This window comes from Danaus plexippus, chromosome 11 (genome assembly GCF_018135715.1).
Source record: "Danaus plexippus chromosome 11, MEX_DaPlex, whole genome shotgun sequence".
Classification (NCBI taxonomy): Eukaryota; Metazoa; Arthropoda; class Insecta; order Lepidoptera; family Nymphalidae; genus Danaus; species Danaus plexippus.
The window spans coordinates 331120-345218 of NC_083544.1; the positions used below are offsets into that span (position 1 = coordinate 331120).

Below are 14099 nucleotides of genomic sequence, written 5' to 3' on the forward strand. Positions count from 1 at the left end.
GATGTTTCCTGTCCTCTCATATCTATGTTCTACAATAGCTGATCTTATGTTAGTTTTATTACTTGCGACTTGTAATAGCGAAAGCTAATTACTGTTTGTGTTCTTTGTTTCACGGTAAAAAAAAATTGCCTGGTTTTCACAAAGTTATCGTTTACTGTTTGAAAGCATATATGTATTAGATTATTGAAGTACCTCATATTTATTTTAAATCATGTTAAATCTTATAATTACTCCAAATATTTATTTTTTTCAGGGCCAACGTAAATACGACACAAATTAAATCTATTAAATATTTTTTTGCTTAACTAATGTCGACAAGTTTTTAATTTAAGGCATGATTCTAGTGCTTCTCAGAAATTACTCAGATTATGGAAAAGTGTTTGGATTTGATTTGTTCGTTATAAGAGAAATAAATTTATTAAATAAAATAGTGGGAACCGTCTCATATAAAAGCTTAACCTAAAATTAATACCATGAAGTTGCCTTCACCAATCAAATACCAGTATAGTAATAATAATAATAATAATAATAGCAATACATGTATTTTGTAGATAATATTTTTATTTAATGTTAACTTTTCAGTTTTTATATTTACATTATAATTGATGTTTAGGCGACTGAAAAGGTTATATACTTACAGTTATAGACTTTGAAATAAAGAAATCGTCGTCACTTCGTTTAAGCTCTTATAGACTTCCTCTGTAAACATTTACACGAACGTTTAATTGTAAAGCGAAAGACACGAAGGAATATGTGAAAATACAATTCCAATAAACGCTTAACAGTCTAGACGGTTTCTGCCATTCAATTATAAAAACACTTTTAAATTGATGTCCAGATGTCACAGTCCTCTTTTATTGCGGGAATCTTTCTTAAAGTACATAAACGACAAATAAACAGATTGTTGAGAGATTTAAGGGAATTAACTTTTTTATCTATAAAGCTTATTTTTTGGAAGTTGTAAAAGTGGTTTTACTTCACGCTATTTGTAATATAAGAGAGGCATAAGGGTGACCCCGATAACTGATATTCTCACGCAGGAAGATCATAAAACGGGAGCTTAATCCAACCCAGGCTATTGTTAACAAAATATTTTCTAAACTAAGCTTGGTATAGACTATGAGATTGATAGACAAGGATTACTACGATTCGGCTTATTGTGGTTTGAAGATTTGGTTGAAATTTTGTTATACAAGAATATATTTTATGTGAAATGAGATAAAATACTCAAATTAGTGGTATCTCTTAAATGATATTTACTTATGTGGTAAGGAGTTTTTTTATAATTAAGGAATAAAGTTTTAACTACACTTAAAAAACAGTAATTTTATTGATTTAGGAATAAATTCATTGTAATTACTTATATTCAGAGGCATAGGAATTTAAAACTAACAATATATAACGAGAGCAATCAATTAATCTCAAAAGAGCAAATCTTGTGAAAATATTTTGTTTTAGTGACGTGGGCATCGCATTATAATTCATTAAAATAGCTATGAATCATTGGTTTGGTAATGTTTCTATTAGATCTGTTTCGTTTCAAAAATATTTTTGTTTTTTGGACTTCTTTAAATGAATTTTATGTTTTTGTTATAGATTTATTCGTCGGTCTTATAAACGTATTTGGTGATATCGTCCACAAAATCACCATCGCCTGGTTGGCAGGGGAGTTCATGTGCAAATTCGTAAGGTTCTTGCAGGTAATATAACTTTTATTCTTTTATATAATTATTGAGTAATGGGATTAAAAAAAAATATTTCTAAGTAAATTATTTCCGTTTTATATGAAACATAATTATAATTTTTTTATCATTCTTGTATATATATCATTTGTGGAAAGTCCTAACATTAGCCACTAGCATCGTTACTACCCTTTAGACAAAATCTTACCCCCAACTGCTTTAATGCCACTAACAAGACTGTATGTTTCCATATAATGGGACCTATTAACCTGGGAGAGGAGTGGGGAATTTCGATTTGTCAAAAAATTTGCTTAGCTGAAAAGTCTTTCTTAGATAGTAAAATATACTACAAGGGTGTCGTATGTAGATGAACGTGTAAAAAGTGCCCTGGATCTTCTGCTAATAATTACAATACCGGACCCAGACAAATATTCCGTCTAAAGATCATATAATTAGGAAAAGTCCGAATTTAGGCTGAAAAGCACAAGCATCCGGCACATCCATCATGAGAAAATGCTCGAAACCTAAAAGTTTTTGTTGTTAGTTCCAAAAATAGAGCCTCTCACCATACCAGCAATTCCTGCAAAAGGAAAATAAAAAAGGTTTATCTCGACCGATCGATCGATCGATCGCTCGAGATAATCGATATATATATATATATATATATATATATATATATAACGTACATAATATATAACGTACATAATAAAAGTCATCACTGCAAGTAGATTTTAATAGCAGGATGATAATTGAATAACATTTGTTATATCTGACGAAGGGGAGTGTCATGACGGCTTCTATCGGCCACAAAATTTAACCATGAGCCATAAATTCACCATCTTATCAATTAGTGTAGTCATGTGGACGATTTGTTCAATTTATCGACACTTAACCTGCTCTCTTTATAATTTATACGTTCATAATAAAAGTTTGCGACTTTTTTATTATAGAAATATACGAACATTTACGACGTTATAAAATGAATTGTTGCAAAGTATTTTTGTATTCATATTTCAATTTGTTAAATCGTAAAATTCAATTTATAGAAAATTGATTCTCGCGTTGATGTTTTATAATAGCTGCTATCGACAGGTACGTTTTCAGGATAACAAAAATATCTGGGCTATTGTGTTCGATCTTTAAAAATGTTTATTGTTAAAATTACTTGTTATATATCCACAGGGAATTGTCGTGTACGCGTCCACGTATGTGTTGGTCGCTCTCAGTATAGATCGCTGCGACGCAATCACTAATCCCATGAATTTCTCCGGCAGCTGTGAGTTGCAAACATTCACTTCTAAAACTCCAATAGTCATCGAATCTGCTATTCTTAAAAAACTTAATAAGATACATTTTACAAAATATCATTTTTAATATAATTTTTAAGAAGACACCAAATTCATCCAATTTGTATTTCACATTTTAAAATTGTATAAATCCATCAGGTTTTCAGAAGTTGACAGTTTTTTTTTCTTCCACCAGGGAACAGAGCCCGTGGACTAGTGGTGTCAGCTTGGGCGGTGAGCGTGTTGTTCTCAATTCCTCTTCTAGTGCTATATGAGGTCAAGGAAGTTCAGGGTAATGCTTTATAAACGTACATATACATATAACTGTATTGTTTGTGCGAGAAAGTTGATGTTTTATAATTTTTTGTGTGTGCTTTGAATACTCACACAAAATATCATTTATAGAATATTTGAATGTGATATTGAGCAATGTTTACCTAATCTCGGTAACATTTGCGGCCCTTTGCAATTATTAATTCCTAACGAAAAGAGGATTAAAAAAGAAATACTGAATAAAAAAAGAGTGATTATCAAAGCAAAGATTTAAATTAATTTATAACGTAATATTAATATTATATAAAATATATTTGTATAATAGATCAGTAACTTAAGGCATAACATGTCATAGTATAATGGAATACATTGTGCTCTTCCTACTTCCTACTTATACAAAACATCGATTATATTTCGACACGTAATAATTGATCAGACGAGGGTGTTCCTACCTTCCGGGTTTATGTAATCCTAAAGACCCCCGAGGGTTTTCCAATTATTTATTAACGACAAACGATAACGATCGTAATAAGTTTAAGACCTCAATCGATTTAATTTTAGATTCAAAATTTACTTCAAGGACTAAATTCAATTTAACCCAAAAAATATTTGATAAACGTCATAGGAATTGACCCATTTTAATAAAATGTAACTTGGACAAACAACCAAATATTCAATTGTTGTTAAGTTCCTCAGCAAATTCTTTAATCGCATTCGATGAAAAACGAAATATTTAAACCACACCAGGTGAAAAATTTACTTATTTATATTTCAAACTAGTGACCCCACTTTTTCTCACAATAACTCTAGTTTACATCCTCACCTTAAAATATATAAATTAATAAATGGTTAAGGTTTCCGAGGTTTAATATTTCTTGTAACTTGTAGGACAGCTTCAATGCTGGATCGAGCTGGGCAGCCCTCGTCGCTGGCAGGTGTGGATGACGCTGGTCTCCGTGATGATCTTCGTCTTGCCAGCGCTGGCCATCGCCGCCTGTTACGCCGTCATCGTCTTCACTATTTGGTCAAATAGTAAGGCCGTCGTCATGAGCCCTCCGGTTAATTCCAGAAGAACTAAGAGTTTGAGAAATGGTAAGTTAGAATGCGTAGAGGTTTTCTTAATACATGAAAGTGGTTTTCCGAATTTAACAATGGTTTTCGGATTTGCTTTGCGTTATATCATGATCATGGTTACTGCAAAGCAATTGAAACATCAGTAATAATATAGAAAAATTAAACAAACGAAGTAAATACGCAAAAAGTTTAAATTAAATGTGTACTCGCGACACGGTTAGATATGAGAGTTATTTGGTTTGGCAGTGTAGTTTCTTAATACTAATTATTAAAATATTTTCTTAAAAGTCAGTTATAAACTACTTTTCATAGATTAGCTTATATTTAAAAGGAATTTATAATTTTTCAACGACTGTTACAAACTGTACGTTTTAAAATAGCTTTAGCATAACACTTCAAAAGATTTCATAAAACATCTCAGTTCCCTGTTTCCGCTAAATAAAAATAATACAACGGCTTGACATAAAACAACTGGCTTCCTTGTAACACGAAGCCGTCATGAAATCGTAAACTGTTATATTTTTCATTGTGTTTAATTATTCCGCGGCAGAACAATTTTCAAAATAATAAAGCACGTTACAATTTTTACATCTCCGATGAGTAACGAGATATCAGTTTTGTATAATAAATAAACTTTAATTTATTTTCTTGACTTACTTCGTCGTAAACTTTATCGAAATACCCTTTAATTACCTTCTTTGTAAAGGAATCAAGAGAAGAGAGATTTCTACAATTAAAAAACTTATTTTAGCTTTTAACAACATTATAAACATGTATTGTTTTAACGAATGAAAAACCGTGACTTCACCCACTTGTCTTCAGTATTATGTTCAGAGAGATAAATACTTCACGGTGGACCAACCGGCAGTGACACCTATCGTCTGTGCCATTTGACTTCATATTATATACAATTATCCTGTACCAACTACAAGGAATGAAAGAATAAATCGTATAAGCCTACATCAATTAAAAGTTTTATTAAAATCCGTTTAGTGGTTATATTTTACAAGAATGAGCAACAAGTTTTTGTTGTGAATATAAGAATTTAACCAAAACGTACTCACAAAATTTAGCATTTATAGGATTTGAGAGATGCGTGTAAATTGAACTTATGATATTAACAATTCTGCTCGCATCCTACAAGGCAATTAACTGGATACGAATAACGTTATAGGAATTAATGAAATTAAATTCGCCAATTTGTCCTTAATTTGACAAATGAAGATATAATTTTGTGGACCTGTTATTAAAATATATACATTGGATTATGCTGTATTTTGTACATATACAGGTCGAAGTGATTGCGAGCCGGAGTCGCGACGAGCCAGCTCAAGAGGACTTATCCCTCGAGCGAAGATCAAGAGTGTGAAGATGACGTTTGTTATTGTCTTCGGTAAGTCAATAAAAAACTAGTCTCAATGGAGACGTAAGAACCGTGACACGATAAGGATCTGCTTTGGCTGATGGCACGACAGTACATGTGTAAAAATATTTTGTTAAAATCCATATCAAAGTCGCATATTGATGGAGAGTTATTGAATCGATTAATTGTACAATATATAGAAAAAAATATTGACAAACTTGTAAATTTTATACTTAGATACATATTCAAGTTTTGAGAATAAACGAAAGAATTCCCAAGGTATTTTTTAAAAATACAGTTAATCTGTTATCTTTGTAAGAAAATTGCTACTTACTAATATTGGCTTACAAACAAAATAATTGCGGTGATTCATTGTCTCAAGAAATATTTTTTCTCCCCTAAAATGAATTTCTTAATGGTATGCTATTTATAACATAAAAATATAAAAGCGTTATAGTTAACTTGACTGTTTGTTTCGATGCGACATTTTTATTGAACTGTGTTCTGTTATATTTAGACGGCCTCAATCCGGTTCAAGATCAAAACTATTTTTATCTCCCGGCGATGCTTGTAGCTTCCTTGTCACATCTGTTATTTTGTCATTTTTTTGGGTCGTCGCAACCGTCCATGTCGAGCAATACATAGTATCGGCCTACTTGATTTCTTTCATCGACCCAATTAGACGTTTATTTTTTCCTCCTCTCATTATTTCTTGATAATATTTTCAATATAGCTGAGAAATTTTAATTAGTTCGGTCGTAAATCGTTTCACTTTATTAGGTTTCAAAATAGGTAAAATAAATTCAGTGTGGCCATTCTCTAACATAAATTACTTTTATGACAGCGAAATATGTGAAGTTATTGTAATAAATTGCAATTTTTACCCAGCGGGGAATAAATAATATGCGTTCCAAATATTTTGCAAGAATAAAATTAATTTCGTTCAATGATATACATCACAGTTGATACTTTATTAATTCTCACTTACTATATCAAGTTTTGACATTTACATATTTTAACAAAGAAGTTAAAGTTTTCGAGGCCTTTATTAACACGCTGATAGTATTTTACATTACCCTTTATTTATGAAATAGTTTGTAGTCTAAAAAAAGTATACTTGTCAGAATTTATGAATACCGCCTAAAAAGTTTAAATAAAAAAATTTGTTCGATCCAAACTTTCAAATGGAAATTATAGATCAGTTTTAACTTTTTTTATATATATAAAAATTATTAAAATAACAAAAATATTTTAAACTTTTACAAAATTGAGAATTATAAAGAATTAATTGAAAGAAGAGACAAAGATTGTTTGAAAAAAAATCACAAAAATTGTAAAAAAAAATCACTAAAAAAATGTGGCTTTTATAATTCCATTGAATTTTTTTCCAACTGTTAAGGAAATATTTAAATGAAAAGTCAGTACATGAAAATTGTATTTATTATTTCAGTGTTCGTGTTGTGCTGGTCTCCGTACATCGTGTTCGACCTGCTGCAGGTGTACGACCAGATCCCTCTGACACAGACGACATCTGCAGTGGCGACACTCATCCAAAGCCTCGCGCCACTCAACTCCGCCGCTAACCCACTCATTTGTTGCATGTTTTCTCCGCATATTTACACCAGTCTTAGGTGAATTTTATTTTTTTAACTTATCTCTTAAAAGACGTCACTTGTTAAAGGGAAATTGAGTACGACGGTAATCAATGTGAAAAGGTATTATTCTCAATGTGGTGTCCAATTTGCCGGAGACGGTTCACTTATGATAAACTTTCATAAAAAAATATTATAAACAACTCAAAACTTAAAAAAGTACCATATAGTATCGATGTGGTTAGCGATGTTATGCAATATTCCGCACTTTGATACTATATAACATATAGATTTATTATATATATGTGAAATAAACGTTTTAAAGAAATAGACGAGATGAAACCTCTTAGTATTTAATGGATTTACTGTGCGGGTGCCGGGTCCATCGCGTTGCAGGGAGAGGAGCTTCAACAGTGACTGGGACTTCCGACCCAGGCGTGGGTTTAAGGAACACCTATCTAACGCGCGTTAAACGCTCACGCTCCACGCTCCACGCTCCTTATTCTACCTAACCAAATTTAAAAAGATCCTACTAGGGCTTCCCTTGAAGTGGGTTCCAAGAATTAATTGATATTAATTCTGGACAGCTAGTCTTTTAGTAGGTTGTAAAGAGATTTAGCCATTACACCTCTCGCTTCCACTTCTACCGCTTATAATACAGCTGATATGACCTACATAACATATGAATTTAGCGTTTTGTCGTAAGAGCCACTTTGATCTTAAATATCTCCTCGTTTTTTAGGAATTCTAATTCAGTTTACTGATTCAGTTCTTTGTTTTGTAAACCGCTATCCATATGTTTTTTCATCTTTGGGTTTTTGTTTATATGTATATAACCCAGTTTACAAAATGTAAAAATTAGAATAAAGAATAACTTACGAGTACGAGTTCCGCCGCACCAGATCTGTAGAAACGGCGCGAAGGATTAATGGTTCTAAAAATTTTAACCTGCACAGCAAGCCCCGTGGGTGGCTGAGTTGAAGGTTGATAAGGTCTTCCTTTAAGGCTATTATGGCGGCAACAGATCTACCGCAAACCACGTATAAATTTACTGAAGGCTGTGGTGTTAGTGACAAAACTGTTGTAATCCACTTGAAGCAAATTGGGCAGGTTTAATAGCCTGAAAGGTGGATCTCTCATGAATTGAATGGAATAAACCGAAAAACGCGCGTCGACTACTGCGTTACATCAGTCAACCGGGATGATAATGAAGGAATTTTCAAGTGAATCGTTATCTATGATGAAAAGCGGATCTTTTACGATAATCGGAAACATCAATCGCAATGGTTGAATCATGGTAAACCAGCCAAACTCTGCCCCAACCGAAAAGAGACAATTTGATGTGTATTATCAGCAATTGCAAAGTATGATGGAAAATGTAGGTGTTAAATAACTGACGCTGGCCAATCGCCACTGGCTATGACCACTGTTGCTTCAGGACAACGCTAGACCACACACTGCGCTACAGTTAGTTACTAGTTTAGAAGAGTTTCAATTGGAATTCCTAAGATAATCAAACCTTGCTCCAACAGATTAACATTTTTTTCGAAATTTGGATAACTTCTTGCAAGGGAAAAAATTCAACTCCGAATGGCCAGTCCATATCGCTTTAAAAGAGTTTATTGATTCCCGTCCGAATATATTTTTTATTTAGGAATCTATGAACTACCTATAAGTAGGCCAAAGTGCATGAATGCAAAGATACTTTGATTAAATAAATAAATTATATTTTGAAAAAAATCGACTATCGCTTACTCCCTTACAAAACGCCAATTTCATATAGTAAAGAAACGTCTTTTAAAACGAATCCACCACATATCGATATCCTTGCCACCCTTAGCGCCCTTGTCCCTGTTTTGACAAGAAATGAACTTATTAAAGGTGTATAACTGGTTAGTGTCACCTTCATTTATTCTTACCATTTGTTCCAAAATAGGCTCTTTAACGTCAAGTTGCGTTAGAATATAATAAAGTTAATTTCAACTTACAATAACAATAATAATGTTGACGATTACGTTGTGATAGTATAATATCTCCTCAGACGCGTGCCCCCTTATCGTTGGATATGGTGTGGTCGTGGTCGTGCACGCGGCACGCTCCGGTCACGGTCCGACTCAACTGCACATTCTGACCTGCTGAGCTCCACTCATGCAAGAAGATCACACTCGGTCGCCAAGGTATACAATTAGTATATTAAGAATCTTATAAGTTTCGGGAGTGCTTTACTTCTCCTGTAGCAAAACCATGTTGCTTTCCTAAATCCCAATACCTCTAAGGAAGTAGTAAAAAAATCATTTGTAGCAACTGACTATCAGTTGTCGTACCGTCTTCTTATTTTGTCAATAGATCTAAGAAAGTAATATTTGGAATTACATCCATCTTTATGTATTGATGATTCTTATGAGACTTATGTTGCTGAATAAACAAAGAGAGATAAAAAATGTAAAAACGTTATAGTGTCTGTTAAAAAAATTTCGATACATTTGTGGCGAGATCCTTGAAACACCTAAATATTGTCAGCATCCCAGGAACAGAATAATGAAAAATCCATACATATCCATATTCTATATCCTAAATATTTGTCAATTATTGCAGGTTTTGAATCGCTCGTCTGGGAGCTCATCGGCTGGTTCTCGCCGCGCTCAGCTGTTGGTGCTGGCACCTCGTCCGTGACGTCACCGTGACGTCATGCTGTAAAATGCACGATGACGTCTTTGCCTCCACTGTTTTAGTATGATACCCTAGTGAAATGAACTGAACGATACAAAACTGATTCATTGAATTTTGTTGACATTGACAAGATGGCTTTGAAACAGAAATGGTAAAGATCATCAAAAATATATTATTACAGAATAATTTTCAATGTAGTTCCACTCACAGTGTCAAATAGTCTTTACCATGTATTAGTCACATGATAATTCTATTCTACGACTATCACCAGTATAAGATCTTTTGCTTTGGAAGCGTTTATCCGATGAAAAAATTCAGCTTACACAATTTAAAGTTTTCAATTATATAAATTTTGGCTAGAACATATTTTCTGTAAGTCTCTTAATTTATTTTCTTTTGTGTAATCTTATTTTATAACTGTGGGACGAACAACAAATGTATGCTCATACAATTCAAAAAAATACGGAATATTTCACGTCAACATTATTGAATTAAAACGTATGTAAATCTTCAATTTACTATCGTATCCTAGGAAGAAGAAAGCAAATAAAATGTGATTTCGCAAATAATGAAAATTTTTATCAATAAAATTATTATATTTGTAATATAAATGAGCCAGGTAAGTTAATTCTATATAAGTGAAATATATTATATAAATCTAGGTATATATATACTCTGTAAGTTTTACGGCCAAAGAGTATTTTTTTAATTATATTATTAATTCTTACTGTATCTTGACAATTAGCTTACAATGACTCATATCATTATAAGCTAATTAAGACTGAATCTAAAGTGAAAATAATATAAACGAGCAATCACTGTTATTGCATCTATCTTTACTGTACATGTTGGATTATTATTTGCTTAAATCTTGAATATCCAAAAATATTAATACTTTTAGTTCTTCACATCCACTTGTAATCAGCGCCATCTATTGTCTGTGTTAATTGAACTTTACTATAAAGTCTTGTTCCAACGGGAAGTTCGCGGAAGTACGTAATAAATATCTAAATCATTGATATACAAACAGTAAATAATCTTGATGTATTAATAATGTTGTATTATTTGAAAATGTTTGTAAGATTTTGATGGTTTTGCGTACATGAAATCTACCGCCTGCAAATACTTCGGGCCATACATACAAATTTTCTTGTTTATAATGTAAGTGGATTATGTTATAGTGAAATTATTAACAAAATTTTGGTTACTTATGAATTTAATCGATTTATTTAATGTTGGTTATGGTCATGTTATTGTAATGGACTATGATAAAAGTTTTAGTAATGAGAATCGATGAAACTTGTATCGAATTGTTTTAAATGTCCTGGAATATGATTAGGAATATTCAACGACAAGCATTAAGAAAAATAAAAAGTATGAGAACTTCTTATAGCTTAGTTTATAAAAATTATTATCTAAATGTTAAGGTTTGTATTTACACATAATATGAGTATTAAAATCTATTAAGAAGTAAGGCCCTAGTCTTTCTGATTGTGTATTTTATTAATTAAAGATTCTTAAAAAGCCAACAACGAAATACTTTTCGACAAAACATAATAAACTATAATGTAGCTTAAATTTATACACAAATGTACATAATATAATTGTACTTATTTATGTATTGTAAGTCCTTTAGTGTCTGTACAATTTTGTACAAGCAAAAATGTAAAAATTAAATGTTCTCTATCTATATTATTAAAATATATTATAAAGGTGTCGTGTCTTTTAATGACTTAGCTATAAGATTAACAAGGTAAATATTAATTTATATATTTTTTTTTAAATTAGAACTGTAAAGTGCTTGGATATTATGCAACCAAATAGTGAATAGAGATCTAGTCTTAGATGGTCTCAACCTATGCACTCTTTCTTTGAAGTTCTCCAAATTGTAAATGGATGAGAACATAGACGCCAATAAACTGGTTCTCATAACGATATCTAATAAAGTAAATAAACTCTTCCAATATTTTGCTATGTGCAAGAGAGAGATGGAATCGTATAGCTTCGTTTATTTGCAAGGAAAGTCTATAACGGAAGGACAGAGCTTCGCCACTTGTCTTGTCTGCTGATCGTAAAACGAGTCCACAACTGTGCTGTAATTTGCGTAGCCATATATATCTGACAAGAAATATAAAAAAGGCTTTTTATTCACTGTAAGTTGTACATTTCTTCATTACTATTCATTATGTATGACATTTGTTTAGTTTTTTCTGTTATTAATTTATTTCTTATGCATTATAAGTTTGTGTCACCTTTGAATTATATCATAGTATTTAGATTTATATATTTTTTTTATTTTATCTACATGAACCCCAAAAAGGGTAAAGGATTCATCCAGTGGCACACCTTTGAATCTTCTTTCAGGTACTGGTCTCCAGTTTGGATCAGCCATAATTTTTTAGTTTATGAGTTTCCAAGACTTAGTCACTCAAACATGTCAGAAAGAAAGACCGCTTTAGTTTTACCACTATGAGATAAATAATGCCTGGGTTACTAGCTTTGTTCACGTCAAGGTTTAACCAGAGAAGGTGGTTAAAGAAGCTTATCCGAATTAATCTCACTATGGTCAATAGGATCAAAACTAGCCTTTCTTTGCTTTGCTACGGGGATTTATTAAAAGCTTGGTTAAAAGCTCTGCTTTTGGAACTAATAACTGAATCATGTGATTTCACCAATTTAAGCAATGACAGAGGCCATATCCCATGTAGCTATACCCTTCAATGTAAAAGTTTTTCCTGTGATCATAAAACTTTACAAAAGATACAAGAGAAAACTGAGGGTTTATTATCCAAAGCCCGTATACATATTTTTCGAACACTTGTGAAAAATTATTTTCTTTACAATAATGAGAAATTCTTCAGGTACAAATTAAATTTAACCATTAATTTTCTACTATATCATTTTCATAATCTTCATTGAGATTAAGTTAACTATCACACAGATAGAAATTATGGAGGATAAAATTAATTAATTTAAAACATGCTCGTGGAAATGTGGTTTTCCGAATTTCTCCAAAAATTCTACGTCTTGTGTAATTAATTTCAGATGAATTCATATATGGGGAATAAATATGAGAGATAAAAATTCTTGGAATTCTGAGAATGTTGCATTTATTATCTTATATTGTAGTTTTACTAACATCATTAAAAATCTTTTTAGCTGTGGTTTAATATCCAAGACCTTATTATATATATCTAATACTTGTTTTCTCTTCTAATTAAATCAAAAGCTTCTACAGTGTTTATTAAGTCGCTTTTAAAAGCCTATTTACTTATTTGTCTCAAATGATAGATTAACTAATAATTTATTTTGTTACTCAAATATTTGAACTAACAATACAAAATTTAAACAATCTAAGGCTAAGGTTTAAAATATATAGAAACCCTACAATTATATTATTAGTTTAAATGTCACGTTAATAAGAGATAATTTCATTTTAATGTTCTATATACAATGAATTCTCTTGCAGCAAGATAACATCACAGTCGTAAGTTCGCTCGCTGCCGGAAAAACTGAACTTACAACTCACTTCATTATTATAAAAGGATACACTAATTTCAATATCATATCTCGTACACGATCTCCAAACACATTACAAGTGAAAGATTTTAATGTTGTCATTGAAAGACAGGAATTACAATGAAATTTAAAATAAGAGTATAATTAAAAAAGTCATTCATTGTTTTAGCGAACAATAAAGTTATTCATATCGATGATTAAAAACTCTTTTTTTATAAGATTAAAATATGTAGTAAGTACTTAATTTTATAGTAAAATTTATTTTAATTTATATCCGAGTTAAATTCCAATACTAGACTAATAGAGTAAGTAGTTTTACTTTATTTTTAAAAATTTCTAATGAAATTAAGTTTTTGCACAAAACTAAAACACATAATAATTAAATGGACATTTTTATTGTTAAGAAAGTGATCAAATAGAATGACTCCGTGAGGGCTTTATTATACAATGTCACGTTATCTATTCATTCATCCTTAGCATGAAATCAAATTTGATACTACCAGTTTAAATTATGGTAAATTTTACTATCTGAAGTCATTTTCAAAACACAAAATAAAATCATTGTGTATAAAGTCTGAAACAGTAAACCGTATATTGTTTAATTTCGGTCTGATCGAATACACGCCGCGTCCTGTATTGG

The 14099-nt window shown here is 31.3% G+C and overlaps 1 protein-coding gene across 1 annotated transcript in view; it reads left to right on the top strand.

The window, feature by feature from the left end:
• The window catches only part of LOC116765910 (cardioacceleratory peptide receptor-like), a 50545-nt gene extending 38890 nt beyond the window's left edge, over window positions 1-11655 (top strand). Inside the window, exons 4-11 of the mRNA XM_032655548.2 lie at window positions 1597-1700; window positions 2865-2958; window positions 3165-3260; window positions 4130-4333; window positions 5607-5708; window positions 7129-7309; window positions 9312-9447; window positions 9866-11655. Coding sequence (XP_032511439.1) covers window positions 1597-1700; window positions 2865-2958; window positions 3165-3260; window positions 4130-4333; window positions 5607-5708; window positions 7129-7309; window positions 9312-9447; window positions 9866-9943 — 995 coding nt within the window. The 3' untranslated portion in view covers window positions 9944-11655. The remainder of the gene's footprint in view (window positions 1-1596; window positions 1701-2864; window positions 2959-3164; window positions 3261-4129; window positions 4334-5606; window positions 5709-7128; window positions 7310-9311; window positions 9448-9865) is intronic.
• Window positions 11656-14099: the final 2444 nt, after the last annotated feature.